This window comes from Anguilla anguilla, chromosome 7, assembly GCF_013347855.1.
Source record: "Anguilla anguilla isolate fAngAng1 chromosome 7, fAngAng1.pri, whole genome shotgun sequence".
Lineage (NCBI taxonomy): Eukaryota > Metazoa > Chordata > Actinopteri > Anguilliformes > Anguillidae > Anguilla > Anguilla anguilla.
Window position 1 is genome coordinate 56246687 of NC_049207.1, and position 21936 is coordinate 56268622.

The 21936-nt window shown below is 47.8% G+C and overlaps 2 protein-coding genes across 5 annotated transcripts in view; both read right to left on the reverse strand.

Annotated features, from left to right (window-relative positions):
• The window catches only part of tbc1d9 (TBC1 domain family, member 9 (with GRAM domain)), a 27903-nt gene extending 19287 nt beyond the window's left edge, over positions 1-8616 (reverse strand). For 2 of the 3 annotated variants that reach the window (XM_035425446.1, XM_035425448.1), the window contains exons 1-4: positions 8198-8616; positions 7568-7749; positions 1171-1281; positions 90-208 (exon numbers count right to left, since the gene is read on the reverse strand). In XM_035425446.1, the coding sequence (XP_035281337.1) occupies positions 90-208; positions 1171-1281; positions 7568-7688 (351 nt within the window). In that variant the 5' untranslated portion in view covers positions 7689-7749; positions 8198-8616. Of the gene's footprint in view, positions 1-89; positions 209-1170; positions 1282-7567; positions 8096-8197 lie in introns of those variants that run through there. The other variant, XM_035425447.1, reaches the window with a different exon arrangement.
• A 2326-nt stretch (positions 8617-10942) lies between these two features.
• The window catches only part of rnf150a (ring finger protein 150a), a 28019-nt gene continuing 17025 nt past the window's right edge, over positions 10943-21936 (reverse strand). The window contains exons 7-8 of one of the 2 annotated variants that reach the window (XR_004766354.1): positions 18268-19607; positions 10943-11037 (exon numbers count right to left, since the gene is read on the reverse strand). Coding sequence is in view for 1 of the 2 variants with exons in the window: in XM_035427684.1 (XP_035283575.1) it covers positions 19486-19607 (122 nt within the window). In the remaining variant the exon portion in view is untranslated. Of the gene's footprint in view, positions 11038-13188; positions 19608-21936 lie in introns of those variants that run through there. The other variant, XM_035427684.1, reaches the window with a different exon arrangement.

Genomic DNA, 21936 nt, shown 5'->3' on the forward strand with positions numbered 1-21936 from the left:
GACTTTCTAAAATCTGTATTCCCCAGGTCAAAACCCACTGTTAAGGCTGCTGAACGCAGGCAGTCTGAAAGAGCAGAGCAGGGACTTGCCTGAATCTTGCCCTTGACGAAGGTGGTGATGTCATTCTCGTTCTCAAAGATGGAGAGCGTCTGCAGCAGGTTCTGCTCCAGCCATTCCCAGTGTTCCGTGATCTCCTTTCTGCAGCTCCCTGTGAGACAGAGCGCACGGCTCAGATCTGTGTGTGTGCATCTTATAATATCACAGATAACACGCGTGTGTGCATCTTATAATATCACAGATAACACGGGTGTGTGTGCATCTTATATCACAGATAACACGCATGTGTGCATCTTATAACATCACAGATACCACGCATGTGTGCATCTTATGTCACAGATAACACGGGTGTGTGCATCTTATAACATCACAGATAACACGGGCATGTGTGCATCTTATAACATCACAGATAACACGCATGTGTGCATCTTATAACATCACAGATAACACGGGCATGTGTGCATCTTATAACATCACAGATAACACGCATGTGTGCATCTTATAACATCACAGATAACACGGGTGTGCATCGTATAATATCACAGATAACACGAGTGTGCATCGTATAATATCACAGATAACACGCATGTGTGCATCTTATAATATAAAAGATAACATGCGTGCCTGACTGTGTGTTCAGGAGCCACTGAAATGCTTGACAGAATGAAAAAGGCCGAGCAGAGCAGCCACGTGAGCCTGACTCCAGCAGCAGAGCAGCCGTGTGAGCCTGACTCCAGCAGCATGGCCTCGGCCGGCTCGTTTAAGCACTCCCCTGAAATTCAGCCGCGTGACAGCCGGTGTCCCCTTACACAGGACCATGAAGGACACGTGATTCAGTGTGGCCGGGTAACCTGAGGAAGGCAAACCCTGCCGGGTGCAAGCGGCCGCGGGACACGCACACAAACACAGAGCAGAGCGGCTCTCCTTCTCCGGCCGTTCGCACATCCGGACGGACGGTCTTGAGTCATGTTTATTCCCGAGATGCTGGCCTATGATGTAATGCTCTGCATTTTCAGCCAATGGGGGAGAGGAGAGGCCGGATGTGAGAGAGCTCGGGGGTGTGGGGGTGTGTGCGGGGGGGGGGGGAGTGGGGGAGTGTCATGCGATACCCACCGTGGGCGATGGTCCAGTACACCAAGGAGTCAGGGGACTGGTACAGGATTCGGTACGGGGCCACTCGGGCACTGGAGTCCAGCACCACGTCCAGAGTTCCAACCAGCAGCCCTGCGGGGGGGGGGGGGGGGGGAGAGCTCAGAGACTCGGGCCGGATATACACAACCAGCCCTGATCCAAAAACACATCCACTCCCTCTGTCACGTCACTCACAACACACACCACAGCCGGGCCCGACACCAGCGCCCCCTGCTGTTCCATGTGCCCCGTGACCCCAGGTCTACAGCACACACTCCCACTACATCGCAGGTGTGCAGCTCCAAACTGACTGAATGCCAACAGCGTTCCTCTCGCTGACCCACACACAGGCTGCTGGACGGCATGTCACACCCGACTTCCACCGCGTGCGCACCGCCCCAGCTCCGGGATCACAGATGGAAATGGCAGTCTTTGTAATAACAGCATTAAATATTAAAAATATGAGCCCAGGAGCACTCGACTGTGAAACCTCAGGCCTGCTGCACTCAATAACGCCAGCCCGCGGCTGCCAGACCGAACCTGCGTGAGTAAAGCTGGGAGAAACCAGATCAGAAGAGCCGGCCCGGTTCGGCCCGGTTTCATCATCTTCACCTTGAGTTTGAACTCTCCGTCACACGAAAACAAGCCGCTACGATCAGACCAATAAAAAACAAAACACAAGAGGGGAGGTTTGAAAAGGAGAGGCTTCCTACGAGCACTCACAGGCTGGTTTAACAGCAGGTCACACAGCCTGACGATGCACGCTCTCCAGCACCATTAAAACACAGCCCAAAATCAATAGACTCTTTCAGTTACTCATGTGGAGAGTGATTTCATGAGGAGAAAAGGGCAGGCAGGGTGGCATCTCACACAGGCTGCACAAACACGTCTGTCTAAGAGAGGAGAGCCGGAGAACAATCAGCTTTTCCCTTTTTTTAAAATAAAAAAATTATTTGTTTCTTTTTCACAGCAGTGCAGTGGCCTGCCCTGCACCCGTCACCCTCCATTTCAGAGAGAGAGAAAGAAAAGGATCATCAGGCGGAGGAACAGAGCGGCACAAACACCCGGTGTTGGTAAGGCGTTATGTCATGAGCCGAGACTGGAGACGCACTTTCTCCCGCAGTTAGAACAGGCCCACTGAGGCCCAGCTGCAGGCCCCGCTGCAGGCCCCGCTGCAGACCCCGCTGCAGACCCCGCTGCAGACCCCGCTGCAGACCCCGCTGCAGGCCCCGCTGCAGACCCCGCTGCAGGCACACCGATTCCACCGGAGCCGGCCACCGACGCCGCTGATGGGCATGCACCTGGGGCCAGGTGTACCTGTGGAAACGCAATAAAGACGCACGCCTGCTGCGTTCTGATTGGCCCCAGGGCGACGCTGCCGTCTGCCTGTACCTGCAGGCGGAGAACGAGCCGGAGCTCTCACTGTCCCGCAACACAGGCCGACGCCCACAGACCAGGAGAACACAGGGACGCCCTCACCGCGACGACGCGGGACCAGCTCATCCGCGAGAGCGGCGCTGGGAGGGGCTGCTGGGAGGGGCTGCTGGGAGAGGCCCAGCCTCAGCTTCATCAGATCATGAGTCATCCAGAGATGCTATTTCTGACTCGCTTCCTCACGGAAGTAACAGAATCCACTTCAGCACCCAAACACAGGGAGCCTGCTGCGGAGAGCAAGCGGAATAACACACACACACACACACACACACACACAGTCTCACATACACACACACACACACACTCACATACATGCACGCACACACGCGCATACACACACACACACACACACACAGAGCGGGGCACACCTTCGAAAAAATGGAATCCCAAGATTCTAATGAGGTCACATGACCCACATGATGAGACCTGTACAGACATTTGAAACGTGCTACTCCAAAAACACACACAGTGTGTCACTTTACCTTTCACCTGCATAAAATAAAAAAGACATACAGCAAAGAAATAAACATACAATTCCTGCACCCGTATGCCAAGATTTAGCAAATGTGACATTCTAGTCAGACCAAAAAAAAGTGCTGTACAGCAATGTAAGATTTCAACATTAAACCAACGAGGCCGAAAGAAATGTGAGACTGATTTAAAATCAGATCTTCTGATGGTTTAAAAGCTTGTGCATGAGTGCAACTAAGTCATAGAATTGCGAGGTTAATATATGGAAACTTTACAGTGAATGGAAAAAATAGTTATTTGCTTATTTCAAGACCGACTTTTAAATGCAATTGGGGGGTTTTAATTTCCCTCTCTGCATTGTAAAAATGGTACACTTTCAAACCGCGCTAGCTATATTTTTTTGCCTAAACACAGAAGCATACACCTACAGGTTCCTGAGTTATGTAGGTCAGCGTGCGGAAAGCAAACAGGACACGAAACGTGTTCGTCATGTTACACAGATTCCATTCTCCGTGGCGTGGTTACAATGCGATCTCTTGTGGACTTTGAGTAGATAAACAAACACCGCGCACTGTGTGGTGAGGGGAGCGGAGGGTGGTCTGAAAGCAGTTTCACCTCAGACCAAATTAATGACAGCTAACTTCGGGTGTCTGCTCCAGTCCCCACCACAACCCCCCCGCCCCCCGCCACACTGACAGGGTCTCGGAAGGGAAAGTCTCCAGGCGTCAGCCACGTCATCTCACACGCAAACGGCTCGCCCACACGTGTGGAGGACCTCAACCCTCCAGAGCGCGTGCCAGCGTTTTGGAAAACAGCGACGGCCAAAAATACCTCCAGCCACAAAGAGCACCAAACCGCCGACGAAGACGAGGGCAAACCTTCATCATCCTCGCCCACGCTCAACCTTTCATGGCACACTTCGACTGGCCAATTAAAAAAAACTTGGAACACCAACACCTACACTAAAACAGGGGCTGAATTGTGTGGAGAAAGGCAGTGTTAGCTGTGCTGTACTTAAGCCTAAATAATGCTCGCATTTCAGGCTGCACTCCACCAATCAATTCAGTTTTGTGTTTCAAAATTAATTTAACCGCAACAAGTGACCGCGAGCAACGTCAGAACCTTCTTACATAACTGAGGACAACACGGGCTCCAACGAGACTTCGAATTTTGTAAGACCTGAAAGTCCTGTCATGCTGTTCTCATTCTGAAACGCGAGGACCACAAGAGGAACTCTGCTTCCACGCTACAATCTCAGCTTCTCCTTTTGCCCCCTGCAGCCATGCGTGCTGGAGATCCCACCGGGTTTTACGCGAAGGTAAAACCCAGGGTTCCTCTTTCGCGTTCCAGTCAGTATCCAGCTCCTCAGGCCACTGGCCTCTAAAATCCATTTCATGCACACGAGGAGCTCGGACAGGACTCAGAGCCTCAGAGGTGGAAACTGAGCTCATTTTTACAGCACATCCCTGTTTTTAACAGAATTATAATGACTTTCCCCAGGTCTTAATTACAACAAATATAACCTGTCCAGGCAACAGCTGTGGCATCGGCAACATGGCCACATTAAGGGCCTGATTTACCATGATCTCCTGGCCATGGACACCCCTTCAGGACACGCAAAACTAATAACACAACCAATGATTGGTGCAAAACAAATACCACGACCAATCACTGGCAATGTTATTGGTTTTGCATGTGCTAAAGGGCTTAGTAAATCAGGCTCAATGCCTGCATTTTTTAAACAAAGATTCAAATAAATAAGAGTATATAAGAGTTAATTCCTTAAAAAAAACCCACACAGCAGTCTTGAACTGTTTTCAGTTGACAGACAGAATTTCTCTCACTTTGCACCACAGTCCATGGATGGCTACAATTAACTACTCATTAACTAAGCCCTCATATTCACATGAAGTAACCTGGGAGATCACATTTTTAAAAAGCAGTCACAACGATCGTGTAATTGCGTTCAGCAGAAAAACAAACTTAAAGAAACATTGTGGATAATGTCCAAGGATCTCAGGGGGAGAAAAATTCAAACTGAGAAGTAACTGACTTATTTCCTGAGTTTGAAGAAAAACGCAGTACAACACAACTGCAGAAGACAAGCCTATAACTAAAAGTACACAACGTGATGAGCAGGTCATCCTGTTTTTATTTTCTTAGGTCAAACTCGAGTCATAAAGTCACAGTCTAAACCACAAAAGAGCACCACACCTCTGCAACCGTCTGACAAGACAAGTGAGCCAACAAACAAAAACAAGTCACAAGTCGGATTGTTTGGTTTCCGTTTGCAGGCTGCGGTCTCCCTGTCTGATCGAGCGGTTCTGAGCTGGGGGCTGCAAGGTTACAAAGATCACTTTAAACAAACAAGCAGTTAAGGGTCCATCGCCGGGGGAGAGGCTAGCTAGCTACCGCTGTGTGACTCTGCCGTAGTCACAGACTCCTAAGATGAACACTGAAATAGAACTTGCCCTTCCCCCAGCAGAGCTGCATGTCTCCCAGCAAATGATTAGCCTAGCTTATTGTATCCTACTGAGGCCTGATCCAATCATGCCCTTATCACAACGAAACAGAAAGACCAATCACTGGCTTCTGTTTCGATTTTACGATCTTCTCCATTCGAAAATACCTATTATCAGAAACTGAGATTTGTACAAGTAAACTCCCTTGTGCAAGGGCACTAAGATACAGTCTGCTCAGTGACAACAACAGAACAACCCTGGAGCCAAGACCAGCCCACCAGCCTCTCCAGTGCCCAGCTCTGTGTTTCAGCTCACTGGATTCAGCAGGACACAATTCCTGACACAACTCCCACTACAGCCTGAGAAAGAGAAAAGGATATGATGAGGGAGAGGGAGAGTGTGAGGGAGAGAGGATGGAGAGAAAGGGAGAGGGAGAGAGTGTGAGAGAGAGGAGAGAGGGAGAGAGTGTGAGAGAGAGGAGAGAGGGAGAAAGAGTGTGAGAGAGATGGGAGGGAGAGAGTGTGAGAGAGAAAGGAGGGAGAAAGAGAGAGAGATGGAGAGACTGGCACACTGAATGCAGCTCGCTCTGTGCCCAGACCAGCCTGGTGCACATTTACATAAACATTACATCATCCCCAGCGCCGTGCCCTTCTCCCCACCGACATCACACACACACACACACACACACACACACACACACACACACACACACACACACACACACACACACACACACACACACACACACACACACACACACACACACACACACACACACACACACACACACACACACGCCAAAAAGCACCGCCACTCAACCCAGAAATTCAATCTTTCACTTTTTAAGATGGCTGCGCCTCCAGCCTTGCAGTAAATAAGCTGCAGGAATTCAACAGATCTGGTCTCTGTCTCTGACACGGCAAGTCAGAAGTCAAAAGAAAAGAAATCCCCAATTATCTTGGATTTTGTCCACCGCAATACACTACCACGGACAACATGGACACCGTGCAGAAAACTAACAGACGTCTCGATTGTTTCATTGTTATTTCTTTGTAAAACATTGTATTATTATTGCTTTGCTTATCAATTCTGTCTCCGAGCAAACAGAAGAAAGGGCACACTCAGCAGCCTGAACCCGGTGGAGGAATACGTGCTATGGGCACGACAAACCATCTCTTCACGTAACCCCCTACAAAGGGAAGATCACAACAGCCAATCAGCGCAGCAATCAGATGTCATTAATTACTGATGACGCATTCTCATGTGTGTATGACATGAGACACTGCTTGCACAAGTACCCACACGTCAGTGAGCACCGTCTCCACTCAATCCATCAGTCTTCGTCTGTATTACAGTCATCCTGATGACATCCCATCCTGTTCTGAGTTTTCTTGATTCAGATCACTCTTGTATACTCCCACCATGCATCCACCCATAGACAGACATACTACAGCCACATCTGCAGTATCCCTTACATGGTTTGGAATGACTTTGTATTCCACAGATTTGAAAAAACCAATGAAGCTGCAGAGGAGGTTTTTCTAGAGAAGAATTCTTTCACACTGACGGCCAAGCGATGTGTGTGTACACATACACACACTTTATTATATACGAACCAATGCGAACAGTGGGCCAATGTGTCATTTTCAGTTGCTAAAATGTGTAATTTCAGGTGTCAGATTTCTTGCTGTGGCTCTGATTAGTGTGAGCAATCTGGTGCATAACAATTCTATGAAATGCAAACAGTTTTAGATATTTAATGGGTGGCTCTTTTCGACGCTCCAGATACTCGGCATGTCGCCCAGCGGCATTCCGTTCGTCATTGTCACCTGTGCCTTGCGCACGTCTAACACACACCGACACAGCAACGTACCAGACATGTGACACCCCGCCCTCAAACACATCTGTATTGACAGATGGCACGGTGTATTTATTACGCCGTAACATTAGCTACCTACTTGCTTAACTTGGCATCGTTAAATAATTGATAGACAAAAGCCGTCCGTGCTTACCTGCGAGTCCCCCGCCTCCTTCTCCGTGTCCCTTTCTCTTCTGAAGGATGAAATATGGATTCGCTCGTTCCGTGATCCACAGCGCGCTGGCCAACAAAACCTCCTCCGGGTTCACCCACATCTTCACATTAATTTTGTTAGAAGGACATCAAACCCAGTGCACACGGCCACCGTTCTGTTACCTAGAGTTGACCACAATAATAGGGAAACACCATTGAGAGAAACGCTATTAGTTATCCAGCTAGCTATCGAATGAGCTAAATTAGCTAACGTAGGCTAGCTAAAGGCATCGCCCGATTTTATTTATCCAATAATAACGAACAGTAAGAAATTAACGCTGCTGGCTCGCTTGCTCCATTGTTGGCGAAGCACGCCGAACATAACTATATCGCTTTCTAATAATATCAATTTAGCTCAATATATAATTTAATTATAAATTTTCTAAGTTAGCTATACACATGCAAGCTTGCTTGCTTGCTGGTTATCTGTCTTGGGGCATTGCCCATTGTAGGAATAAACCAAGCGTGCATTCAACTTCCAGCCTTAGCAGCTAGCTAACGTTAGCCATATGCACCGTCTGCACTGAATCCCTATTGTATGTAAGCGGGAGTATCAAATTCTATCACCAACCTTTTGAACCCTCGACACAGCGGAGATAATACCGATATGCTATTTAATGTAAAAAATAAAAATAATTATATATTTAAAAAATCAAAAGCGAACATTAGAACGATGTCGGCTATGAAGGAAACAAAATCCTGTACGATTCCCACAACGGAGATGCGCGATGGATGAGCCCTTGTCGATTCTGCGCCGAGGAAGTCAGGTGTGACGGCTTTGCTCAGCTGGTAGAATACTACTGTTTGAATTCAGCAATGAAAGATAAAATGATATCAGCCCGCCCCTCTGGCTTTCTCTTCCATCGTAGCGCGTAGGGCAGGCAGTCAGCCGCAAAAGGTACTTCACAAGGCAATAAAAACCCACACAATGCAACCCTCGCTATTACAGTGTAATGCTACTACTCCGCAGCGCCACCGCACAGGCGCGTAATGACAACAACACTATGAGCAGCCCAGCGTGTCAGAAGTCGGACAACACGGGGCAGGCTGTTAAGTGTTGCGCAGGTAAAATCCTACAGGCAAACAGAAGTTCTACAAAAAATGGAAATCTAACAAAAAAGGCAATACAATTTTGGAAGTGCTTACAAGATTTGAGCAAAGAAAACAACCCCCTCAATCAGCTGGTCCTGAGTTTTAGTTTAGTTCTTTACATAGACTACACGTGATAACACCTTGCTGGCTCAGGATCATTAAAAAAAAAAATCGTTCGTACATCGTTTCATTACAATTCTTGTAACCTATGCGTTCGTAATACAAGTGCATGTACCTATCAGGCCAAAGTGCTCCGCATTGATTTGGAATTAATTGAACTGATTGTTCAGTCTGTGTACTCAGGTGTTTTCCATGTACAGGAGAGAAAAACCTCTCTGGCAGAAAGGTGCTTTCTCAGGTGGGGAAGAACTCACAGAGTTGCTTTCCTGCTCTTAATTTAAGGAACTAAATAAACATGTGTGTTTTTTTCTGGAAGTAATCAAATTGACACATTGGTATTTTGAAACCATACTATACCAGTCAGGCATATCAAATTGAATGGGTTTATCCACAATGCTGGGTTGCAGTTCACTATGTGCTGGTGATGATGAGTGGTGGGGATAAGGTGATAAGGAGATCGCCTTGTCAGTAATATTCGACCAGCTGCAATACCTACAACTCCATCTTTTGAAAATAATTATAGTATATAGTGTTCACACGTCTATACATTATCATCTGACATTGCTTTTCCCTCACAGATAGAGGCAGAGAGATCCATGTCTATTGATTTCATGCTTGTGCAATTCTGTTTGTGTTGCTGAATATACATGGAGGTATTAAAAAAAGGTCAAAGATCAAACAATGAGTGCTAGCTTCTGCTCTGTCTCCCACCAATTACAGCAGAAAAAGTACCTGAGAGAGAACAACGCATTCGGTTTCACTGATAAAAGTCCTCTATGACAAGGGATTCTCCCAGCCTTGTAAATAAAACAATCATGCCACACATCTGGAAAGTGGTTTCATTTGAAAAAATTTTATGACTGTACTTTTAGTGATGTATATTTGGCTGTACTTTTAGTGATGCACATATGAAACTGTGACTCATTTTGTGTTGTGACGTGAAATCTGTGTGGAAATGGGGCTGGACCCACAGTTTTGCTCTGTTTCAGGTTTAGGGGCGAGTTTAACCTCTTCCCTGCCTCAGCTCTCTATGAGGAAGGCTCAAACTGCTCGCTGAATATGAGGTATTAAGAACGAACAGAAAGCCCCTTAAATTGCCATGTTTTTAGAGCTGTAGTTGATCAGAGACTGCCAGTACCTAGGCATTGTGCTGTAGCAGTCAAAAAGGCAAACTTTATGCTAGGACACACAGCAAAAGCTATTGAGTATACCGTACATGACAAGAGAAGATGCCTTAACCATGCCTGATCATGTTTATACTGTTGAGTATTTCTAAAAAGATATGGAAATTCTGGGGGGAAAGAAATATGAAGCAGTGCAACTAAATTGATTCTTGGGATGAAATGACTAAGTTATGAGGAAAGACTTAAGACACAATCTCTACAAATGTAGAAAAACAAGAATAGAAGGTGGTTATTGAATTCATAAAGGTGATTAATGAAGTGAACCACAGGAGATTTTTTTCAAAGCCCCCAAATGGGGCTTAGTCTGAAATGAGTGAAATGTAAATACTTTAAGCTTTAAGCAAGACAATGATCCCAGACATGCCTAAACCTAACCAGGGAATGATTAACTGGTCATAAAAGCATATTTTTGTAATCTCATTCTTCAGAATTGAACTTAATTAAAAATTTGGTATGAATTGAAGAGGGCAGTCCACACAGAAAACTGTGTTAATAATGCTGACAAGTCCATTCTTTTTTTGTAATTTCAGAAATTGTAAAATTATTTTATTTTTGTTCCCATTTATTTTGTATATAAAAAAAAGTTTAAAAAATTTTTTTTTCCAAAAATTTCCCATAGAGAATGTTGCACATAAATAGAAAGAAATGAAACAAAAAGTAAGTAAATACATGGTTTCCATTCAAACATCTCCCAGTGAACCCATCTAGCGCATGGCACTGTGCCATAGAGAATTTAGCTGGTATAAGGTACAGATGGGGCTCTGAAGTCATACTGCTGAACAAGCTGCTTGTTCACAGCAGCTACTTTTACTGTCAAAAGGTCAAACACGCTCACTTACAATTACTAAAAAATGTAGGCCAAGGCAAATAGGAGTAATAGGGGAAAAAATGACACAATGTAAATATTGGTTTGTACTGACCTCTGGTGGAGATAAGAGCAATTGAATGTCACACTCTTGCCATGGAAACGTTCACACACCAAGGATTCATGGGAAGGCAACTTGTCACATGTCCACTGTGTATATCAAGCAAAACACAATTGGTGTCATAGTAACAGTACATAGTAACATGGTGAACACATAGGTACCTCTGTCTTGACTTTTCTACTTGTTTAACTTTCATACATACACACACAGAGATACCGCAGAAACACAAGTTACGATCAGGGTTAGCCGATTAAATGTGTATTCAAAGACTGAGTCAGTGAAGTGAACAGGGAAGCAGTTACTGTGTGTATAAAAATGGAAATAATGGCGAAGGCATCTATAAATAAAACACACTTCCTGTATCTCTGTGCGACCCCAGGACTCTCATTACCACAGAGGGCAAAGGGATCTCACCGGAAACCAGCTCACTCCTGTGAACAGTGTGTTGCCTCAGTTTCTTTATGTTTGCTTCACACCTATAGAGAGTTCTGATATTTGACAATTTTTTCATACATCTATGAAACACACACACACACATCCGTGTGATAATGATAAATTCCACTAAAAGAGAAGTGAAATTAAACAACCTGATTCATATGGGCTGTTGGTAATTCTCAAACAATCCAGCCACTAGAGGGCACTGTTAAGCTTCCTCCACTACTTATCCCTTAGGGCACATGATTTCATTGGATCGTTCCAAAAAAAAAAAAAAAAAAACTAAAACTGGCATGACTTTCTTTTGTGGTGTGATATTATATCTGATTACCCACTTGAATTAGTTAGAAAATATGTGCCTAAAATGTACTAAATATATTTTATCCTTGATGCTCTTTTAATTGTGCATATACATTGGTCTTTGCAACAATGTAATTGTCCTTTTAAAGTGAATCGTCAAATAATAAACTAAACTAAAAAAATGTGTTGTGAGCAGGACACCACCAGGGATTTTTGGCCCCATGAACAGATCCCTCATTGCTGGTTTAGAGTCCTTCAGAAGTGTGTAATGCCCAGGGCAGGTTTACAGATACAGAATTTCTGCTCTTACAGCACAACGGAAGTGCATTCACATGCAGCCTGAGAATTACACACACAGGGCTTCGCAGTTTGTAAGGCGTGCCATTACCCCCTCAATGACGCATGAGCCAATGTGGAAAGACGTGTTCTGTATTCTATTAAACAGCCAGATATGCTACCGAAGAGCCCTTTTTTCCACTCGCGGCACTCGTAAATCACAGTGAGTCTGGATTCGGACAAAGTGCCCCTGTAACCAGCCTGCTCCTGACTCCGCTGGTGGAGAACACATTATCCCCTCCATTACTCCGCTCCTCTCCTCCACCTCCCAGCCGGTGTGATATAAGGCTCCCGGCGGCCGTGTTAAATATCCCAAAGGGTCGTGCAAGTCCCCCCCCCCCCCTCCCCCTGAGAAATGGGCTGGGACCTGGTGGCTGGCAGGACCATGGGGCGTTGTTCTGCCCTCACAATGACGCCCCAGTGCGCGTTCTGCAGCCCCCAGTGACAGCTGCGTTTTCAGCTCGGTGCGTAGAGCGGCCAGGCGGCCAGGTGGCCAGCACTTCCTGACTTACTGCAGCACTGCCCCATACCAACCCCCCCCCCCCCCCCCCCCCCCCGCCCCAATCGCCTAGGCAACCAGATGTCTCAGCCGAGGGGTCAGCTGAAATGGCGCAGAACACCGAACACACGTCGCTACTCGGCCGGTTCTGAGCGAGCGAGTCTGTGCCACGTCACACCGGGGTGCTGCTGTCGACCGCGAGCAGACCCCGCGGAAGCCGTCCGCTCGCTCGGGCGCGTTTGATTTAGGGAGCGACCGTACAGCGGCAGCGAGCGCAACGCGCAGACTTGCGCCTGCAGATTATTAAAACGCGGGCGTTTCTGGCAAAGCACTGAAGATCCAGCAGAGACGGGCAGGCGCTAGTGTCAATGGCGTTCGTGTTCCGCGTACTCTTCCCCCGCTCACATTCGCCACTGAAATCGGGGGGACAGCAGAACAGAAAAGTGCTGTAAGGCTCATGCATCGAGTATAAAAGGATACACTGCTTGCGTCCAACAGAGGGTGTTAAAATAAAGTCTGAAATGGCAATGCGGTCTCATAATGAATAAGATAAGTTACACCCATGATATTGTTTTAATCGTACAATGGTACCATTTCATTTTCCATACTTGCTCAAGCAGCCCCCATTGGTGGAGCCCGACTGAGCAATAAAAAAAAACAGACTCAGGTATGAAAAACTTGCAATAAAATTTATTGTAACTCACAGTCATTTTTTTTTTTTCTGAGTCATACACGTGCAACATTTTACTATAACAGTAGATCAACACGGCTGCACATTATTTACATGTTCTCCTATGTAACAAAATAGCAATATAACTCTGCTGGATGGTATATTCAACATTAACATTAGTAACAACCCCCCTACCAAGGACTCGGTTTGGATAAACACAGGACAGGCTCTCTGCACCCGCCAAAGACCCAGCAAACACAACGTCCTCACGACGCTGCGCTCACGTCGCTGTCACGTCGCAAGGAATTAAATAAAGTTGCTACAGTTTGAAGCAACGTGGTGAGGAGGTGTTAGCTGAGAGGCAACTGTAGAACAAGGAGCCATCACACACTCCGAAGCCAGCTCCCTTTAACACAGCCACACCTGCAAAAATTACTCTCATTTTTAGCTTCTATTTTTTTTGTCTGCTTTCCCCTCTCTCAGGGTTTAAAGTGCATTATGGGAAGGTGTGTGCAACCTGTTTAAAAAAAGAATGAAAAAGAAAAGTGTAACAAACAGGCAGAAGAGGCATCTTTTCCTTTAAGAAATGAAATAATTTAATGTCACGAAAACAAGCTGGGGACGAACATACACCTCAGGAGGACATCCAAGCACACGAGTGTTTGTTGAGCCGAGTGTTTGTCTAGCAGCAGATGAAATACTTAATTATCCAACATCAATGTCACTTAAAAAACATCTTCCACTTAAATAACCAGTTTTTTTTTAGTTTTTTTTTTTACTAAATTATATATTTGTAAATATCTGCTTAAATGAGCACTACTTACTTTCCCAAGTGTGATTTGGCTTACATACGTAAATCAGCTTGGGTTGTACAAAATGAGGAACATAGATGTTGGGCACAGCAAGACAACACAGCTTAAAAGTACTGTTCATCAGTGACATCACTCATGCGCTGTAACCCACGGCATTACCCATCTTCCTCGGCTGCACGGCCCCTGGCGGACATTCTCTCTACCATCATTACGAAATGGACACAACTTGTTGAAAGAGCTGCGCTGACAGAGAAGTCTGACGGAAAAGGGGGAGTTAGCATGACCTGTGCAAATCTGTACAAAGTCAAACCTTCTCTTGGTTCATACAAAAACAAATAAAATCAGCGGTCTATCAATACAGATGACATATGCCAGAGAGCATCAGTAACAAACATACAAATGTTATCAAACCCGGTCGACCATGTGTGCAGAGAAACGGTGGACTGAACTATGGCGACAAGAAACCAATGATGGCCAGGGGCCTGCAGTTTAAGAGCTGGGTGCCCATCCCCCAGGCCCCATTTCCCCGTAAAGTCCACTCATTCTACAGAGCTTCAGGCCCATGACCAGCCGGAGCAGACGGCTAAGTGCCAGGGCTGGAATGAGAGCATGCACACACTGCAGGCCTCCAGGACCAGGCCTAAGTACCTCCGGCAACGCAAATGAGCATCATCTGCTCTCGCTCAAACGACTACCAGCCCACCCAGGAACGTGCAATATCTCATCAGAGTTTAATGGCTGCATTTGCCCAAGAATCAATGCCAAACCCTTGCATTAGGGTTTCTTGTCGACTCCGCCTAACGAATCTCTCGCGCCTCAAACGACTACAGGAACAAACAGCACAGCTTCGGCACAGCTAGCCTGAACACCACAAACACTGCTCATCCAACGAGTACCGCGCTACATTAGCGCTGCTGGCACAAGCTCCCGGACTTTGGAGGAATCTATAGATAAACAGACCGGAGTTTTGTCTTTCTTCTTCTCTCTGACAAACAGGATACAGAAGCCATGGTAAGATGCTGAAGGCTCAATGGGACACGAACACCTTCACCAGTTGCTTGGCATTTGTAGGAACGGCCATATATCACACAGTCTCCTACAAACACTCCAAGAACCTTTATAATGAATTCAGCTCATTGGAACTTCTCTAGCTTTTTTGAATACACGAAAAACATTTTCAATCTACCTTAACCTGTCCTTTAGAATATCATACACAGCTAACTTATAGGGAGCCACCAAATCGCAGAAAAATATAAACGTACATCCTTAGTGGTAAGATATATCCACCTTGAAAAACATTTTTCATTTTAAAAACCCCAAATTCACTTCAGTGGGCTGATACAATAAAAAGAGGGACGATAAAATAAAATAATAAACGAAGCCAAGAAACACACAAACAAAAATAATAATAAAAAGAACAAATCAATACTGGGGCTGTGCTTATATTTGAAAAGGGAGCTTACAGCAAGGACAAGGAGAGGAGAGTATCAATAACTATGTGCTTTGTTGGGCAGAAGTTCTGTTGGCAGCTCTTGGCTATAATATGGTGAGATTTATTAGAGGCATGTTTACTTGTCTGATCCATTAGCGCTGTGAGTGGAGGGTAGTATGGGGTGAGGGGTTAAGCGTGGGACTCGAGGCTGCTCCATACAGAAACGTCTCCTCCATTTTAAGTGAAGGAAGCCGCGTTTGGGCGCTCAAGGATGATGAACTCTGCACAGGATGTGAGCCACGTCAGACCGGAGGCCTCCAAGGACAGCCAGCGCTCGCGCAGAGACGCACATCTCCTCGGGACCGACTTTAAGTAAACAAACAAGGTCACGGCCGCGGAACTGTCTCTGGTCACGGCACTTTGACTGCGGCTGGATCTCGGAACCGAAAGCTGGCGAACGCACTCGCTCACTTATTACGCGATTTAACCTGGACAGTGCTGTATCCGGCTAACTGTATCAGAGCTGTATCCGGCTAACTGTAGCAGAGCTGTATCCGGCTAACTGTATCAGAGCTCTGTACTAACGTGCTTCATTCGGTTAACACTGGCACCGCTGATCATTCACAAATAAACAAGACCAGGTCAAAACCTAGTATATGGCTGGACCGACCGACCAATGGTGTAACTTCATAACTCGGCCGACCAATGGTGTAACTTCATCACTCAGTCACAGACATTTGCGGTTGTACCAAAAAGTAGCACGTACGCTACATCAAAACACGTGAAATGTGAAAAAAAAACTATTTCAAATGAGAATAGACATATACTGTTGGAGAAATGTGTTCTAGCTTTGGTAGGTGCATTCAGCAAGGACCATCAGAAGCAATAATGTATGTGTGTGTGCGCGCGCGTGTGTGTGTGTGTAAGCTGAACTAGTTGAAATGGCAATGAACAGGCCCCACAGTTTAACAGAGAAGAAGAAAAGCTCGTGATTTAGATGTTCGTACGCCATGAATCACTTTTATGGAGCATGCCCCGGTCTAGTTCGTCTGTTTGTTTACAGATGAAAGAGCGTGTTTGAGGCTTTGTTAGGGGAGCGTGATCTGAGAAGGGAAGACATTCTGCTATAAATGTCCAAATTAATATCGCATGAAATTACGCGAAACATAGCAGAATGCGACTTTCAGCGCATCGTCAGGGAAAAGCGTTCCCTAGCAACCAAACTTCAGGCCACGAGGAGCTGTGGTAAAGGCTGTCACAGACAACTAGTTTTGCTGAACATCAAACGTTCGATGCATTCCACCGGTTTTCTGCGCGTCCACTTTCGGAAAATAAACGACGGTAACAGATTCAGCTCTGCTGTGACATCAATATCATCCTACACTGAGGCACCATCTATCAAATGGTCAAATTACAAATCAATATTTTCCATTGTAGTCTAACTGTACGTAGGGTCAGATCATTACCGTTTGTTTGTTTGAACTGCAGTTGTAGTCGGATGCTGACATTGCTTTAATGGCTAGTGTCACGTGGTGAAATGTCTGGAAAAAACAAGTTATGTCAGACCTTGAACTGTAAACTCATCTTTGGTAATGCGTGCAAATAGAAAATTTGGAGGGAGGGGGTGGTGTTACAAAACAGTCGTCATTTATAGATGACCCCTAAACATACTAATTCACTTCACCATACTGCGATGTGACTGTATACAATATTTCTCCTTCTTTAGAAAAATAAATCTTTTCTCTTACTAAAATAAAGTTCATTTGACTACAATTCCTGCCTCGTACAGCTTGGTTCATGCAGAGATCGGACATTTCTGCACATATTTATTGGGACCACGTCACGTCAAATGCAACCCATGGAGATCATATAACCAAAATGCTCACCATGCTGTCATGAACTGGTTCATAATCATGAATGTTTTTCCTTGTCAGGAAAAAATATTACAAACTTAAAATATCAAGAAAATGTACAAGTTAGTGCTTATTTGGGGAGAGATGACTGAGCTCAGTTAATGCTGATTTGAGAAGATCAGTCGGAAAACACAGCTTCCATCAGTTCTCTTGAAAGAAAAACATGGGGGGGGGGAGGGGAGATCCTTATTTAAAATGCGTGTCATCTGCATGTGACTTCAGAGGGGAGGCGCTTAAACCTTTTACAGTCAGGTGGCGGAGCCTGTCAGTCCACTCTGGGCAGGTAGCACAGGACCACCTGACTTTGATTTGAATGTGGAGGGTACCCAGCCAAACTCCAAACCTGAAGCGCTCGTCTCATTTTTCCTAAACAAATCTGACCCTTTAGCCTGCATGGAAATTCTCAAACTTAAAATGCAAAAAAAAAAAAAAAAAAAAAAAAAAACCCTCTTTGTAGGACTTTCCTGCCAAGTTCAGCTGTCTAAATTGGACCATTTTAATTTTACTTATTGATCCGCTTGTTTTGTGGAAAACGCCTGATTTGAAAGGAATAAATCGGAATGATTCAGGTCTACAAGAGCCCAAAAATACACCCAACCGTTTCCCCCAGGCACAAGCCCCTTGGGGTGAGAGATCCTTAGAGCTGAGGGGAGGGGGTTGGGGGGGCGGGGGCGGGTCTTTCCTTTGATTTTGGGGGCAGTGGTGTCCCTCATAGCCATTGGCTGTGTCTCGGGTGTCCTAGGCACATGCAGTTTTTGATTTTTCACATAAACACACACCCCAGTCCACCGCCATCCCCCCCATCTCAGTTCACAATCGCAAATTTCTCCGGTACACCAATGATTGGAACTGTGACACGGCGACTGCACACAGCATGTGGTGTGACTGACAGCCAATCAGACGGCTCTGTTCAGCAACTCACCGCGCCTTCTCCATGTGCCTTTTTGCTGAGCGTGGCAAAACAGGACAGACCCCAGGAGCAGAGACTGAACGGCACCCAGACCATGCAGGGATCATGGAGCACAAGGCCATCAGCAGGCTTCTGATTGGCTCCAACATGGGGCACAAGGCCATCAGCAGGCTTCTGATTGGCTCCAACATGGGGCACAAGGCCATCAGCAGGCTTCTGATTGGCTCCAACATGGGGCACGGGGCCATCAGCTGGCTTCTGATTGGCTCCAACATGGGGCACAGGGCCATCAGCAGGCTTCTGATTGGCTCCAACATGGGGCATGGGGCCATCAGCAGGCTTCTGATTGGCTCCAACATGGGGCATGGGGCCATCAGCTGGCTTCTGATTGGCTCCAACATGGGGCACAGGGCCATCAGCATGCTTCTGATTGGCTCCAACAAAAAACAATAAATAAAAGGAAGCTCCAACTTCCCCTTCTCTCAAAATAAAATGGAGGAACAAGTTATAGTTCACAAGGTGCACTTTAACTTGGATTCCCTGGTATCTTTGACAGGAAACAGAAATGTACAGGAAAGCAGACTGTTTAGCAGAGGTTGAGGGATTCTTGGACAGTCGTGTAAAGAAAAAGCTCAAAGTCTACAAAGCGCCGGTGAAAGAGTGGGTCTCCTGCAGGAGCGCTCTGGGACCCTGAAGCTGGGATCTTCTGATGCTGGTTCACACAGGCACTCAAAGCAAACACTGTGTACAGAAAGATTAGAGTTTCATACTGGAACATTTTGGCAGTGGCGTTTGGGACGTAGCGATTGAAACGGTTACACTTCCATGCCTTCTAGGGGATTTAAACAACGACACCCAAAAGTCTGAGCTGCGGCTCCTCATCGAGGGCCAGATGAGCCGCTTCTCTCCTGAGCAGCGGCGTGTGGCCGGGGGAGGAGAGCTCGGGAACGAGGGGGGAATGGGGCGGGGCGTGGAGGAGGTGAGACACACTGCAGCCCCGTGGAGGACAGAGCGGGGGTCTGACTGCAGCGGAGGTCATGATGGAGGGTAATATAGCGCCATGTTTCTATTGCTGTTCCTGTGCGGAGTACACCGCTCTGCTCTGCTGTAACGTACACCACCCCGCTCCCGCTCACGGGCGGACAGGCGGGCGGGCGGGCGGGGAGATGTCCTGCCCCGCCCCGCCCTGCCCCACCCCGCCCCGCCCTGCCCCGCCCCGGCCTGGCCTGCTCAGGACTTCATCTCCTCCTGGGCGTGGTCCGAGGACAGCTCCACGTCGGACAGGCCCACCTCCACCGGCAGGATGAGGGAGGTGCTGCTGGACTCGCTGCTCGCCATAGGCTGGGGATCACCTGACGACACAGAGGACACTGAGCAGGATGTGCAAACACACACACACACACACACACGCAAACACACACACACACACACACACACACACATACGCGCAAACACACACACACACATACACGCAAACACACACACACACATACACGCAAACACACACACACACACGCAAACACACACACACACGCAAACACACACACACACACACACACACACACATACGCGCAAACACACACACACACATACGCGCAAACACACACACACACGCAAACACACACACACACATACGCGCAAACACACACACATACGCGCACGCACTCGTTCACACAGACATACAATACACACGCACACACTGATGCGCGCACACACATACGCGCAAACACACACACACACATACGCGCAAACACACACACACACGCAAACACACACACACACACACATACGCGCAAACACACACACACACACACACACATACACGCATGCACTCGTTCACACAGACATACAATACACACGCACACACTGATGCGCGCACACACACGCGCGCAAACACACACACTGATGCACGCACGCACCACACACATACGCGCAAACACACACACACATACGCGCACGCACTCGTTCACACAGACATACAATACACACGTGCGCACACATACACATGCACACAAACACTGATGCGCACACACACACGCATACATGCACACACTCACAGACACACACACACGCACCTAAACATCCACACACACGTGCGTGCACAGACACACACACTCCTGAAACTGGCTCCGCGGCCCAGAATGCACCACTCCACACAGACGCCCTCTTCTGCAGGTCCAATCAGCAGCGCAGGTCGGCATGGAGACCCCATACGGCCCACGCAGGCATTCCCCGCTCCCCGACGGACCCACATCTGCGCCCCTCTGATTATTTATGGGTTAATGGTTTACCACAGGAGACACCAGAGACCAAATGCTAACCGTGACACAGAAAACAGCCCCGAGAAAGTAGGTCAACAACATGTCATTCCCAGCTACAATATATGTCTGACCCAGCTTGACTCAAACAGGCTGCCAGCGAGGAGACCTCAAAGCTGACTCAAACAGGAGGCCAGCGAGGAGACCTCAAAGCGCGCACTTTCCCCACGGCGGGGCAGCTTCAGCGCGCACTTTCCCCACGGCGGGGCAGCTTCAGCGCGCGCTTTCCCCACGGCGGGGCACCTTCAGCGCGCTCTTTCCCCACGGCGGGGCAGCTTCAGCGCGCTCTTTCCCCACGGCGGGGCAGCTTCAGCGCGCTCTTTCCCCACGGCGGGGCAGCTTCAGCGCGCTCTTTCCCCACGGCGGGGCAGCTTCAGCGCGCTCTTTCCCCACGGCGGGGCAGCTTCAGCGCGCACTTTCCCCACGGCGGGGCAACTTCAGCAGGCACTTTCCCCACGGCGGGGCAGCTTCAGCGCGCACTTTCCCCACGGCGGGGCAGCTTCAGCGCGCACTTTCCCCACGGCGGGGCAGCTTCAGCAGGCACTTTCCCCACGGCGGGGCAGCTTCAGCGCGCACTTTCCCCACGGCGGGGCAGCTTCAGCGTGCACTTTCCCCACGGCGGGGCAGCTTCAGCGTGCTCTTTCCCCACGGCGGGGCAGCTTCAGCGCGCTCTTTCCCCACGGCGGGGCAGCTTCAGCGTGCTCTTTCCCCACGGCGGGGCAGCTTCAGCGCGCACTTTCCCCACGGCGGGGCAGCTTCAGCGCGCTCTTTCCCCACGGCGGGGCAGCTTCAGCGCGCACTTTCCCCACGGCGGGGCAGCTTCAGCAGGCTCTTTCCCCACGGCGGGGCACCTTCAGCAGGCCTCGGGGACAGATGAAGTGCGCTCAGAAGGCAGAGCCGTAAGTCACCGCTAACGGAGCGCCGCGGAGGAGCTCACCCAGATCCAGACCAGCGGACCGTGTTCACGCACACCTCCCTCACACGGCCCGTGACCCCAGCCCAGCCGGAATGCCAACGGGATCTGGTGAACCGCCGGGTCGGAGGTCACCGGGGAGGTCAGGGGTGAGAGCTTGGCGGCGGTGGCACAGAACGGCATCCTGCCGACTGCAGTTTATAGGTTTTACAAGATGAGGGAAAGACTACAGGCATCAGAACGGAAGACACGAAGGGAGCCAAATATATAAATATTTATCATTTTATCTCACACAAACGTACATGTCAACTGCATACAAGCCTGAAATCAGTTTATACCAGTTTGAAGTCTTCCATTACTTGTGTCGGTTATTTACGTTTTGTTTCTGCCAAATGTTAACTGTGTCCGCTAAATGTCCGTAAGATGGAAGCAGATAAGCGAAATGTCTTA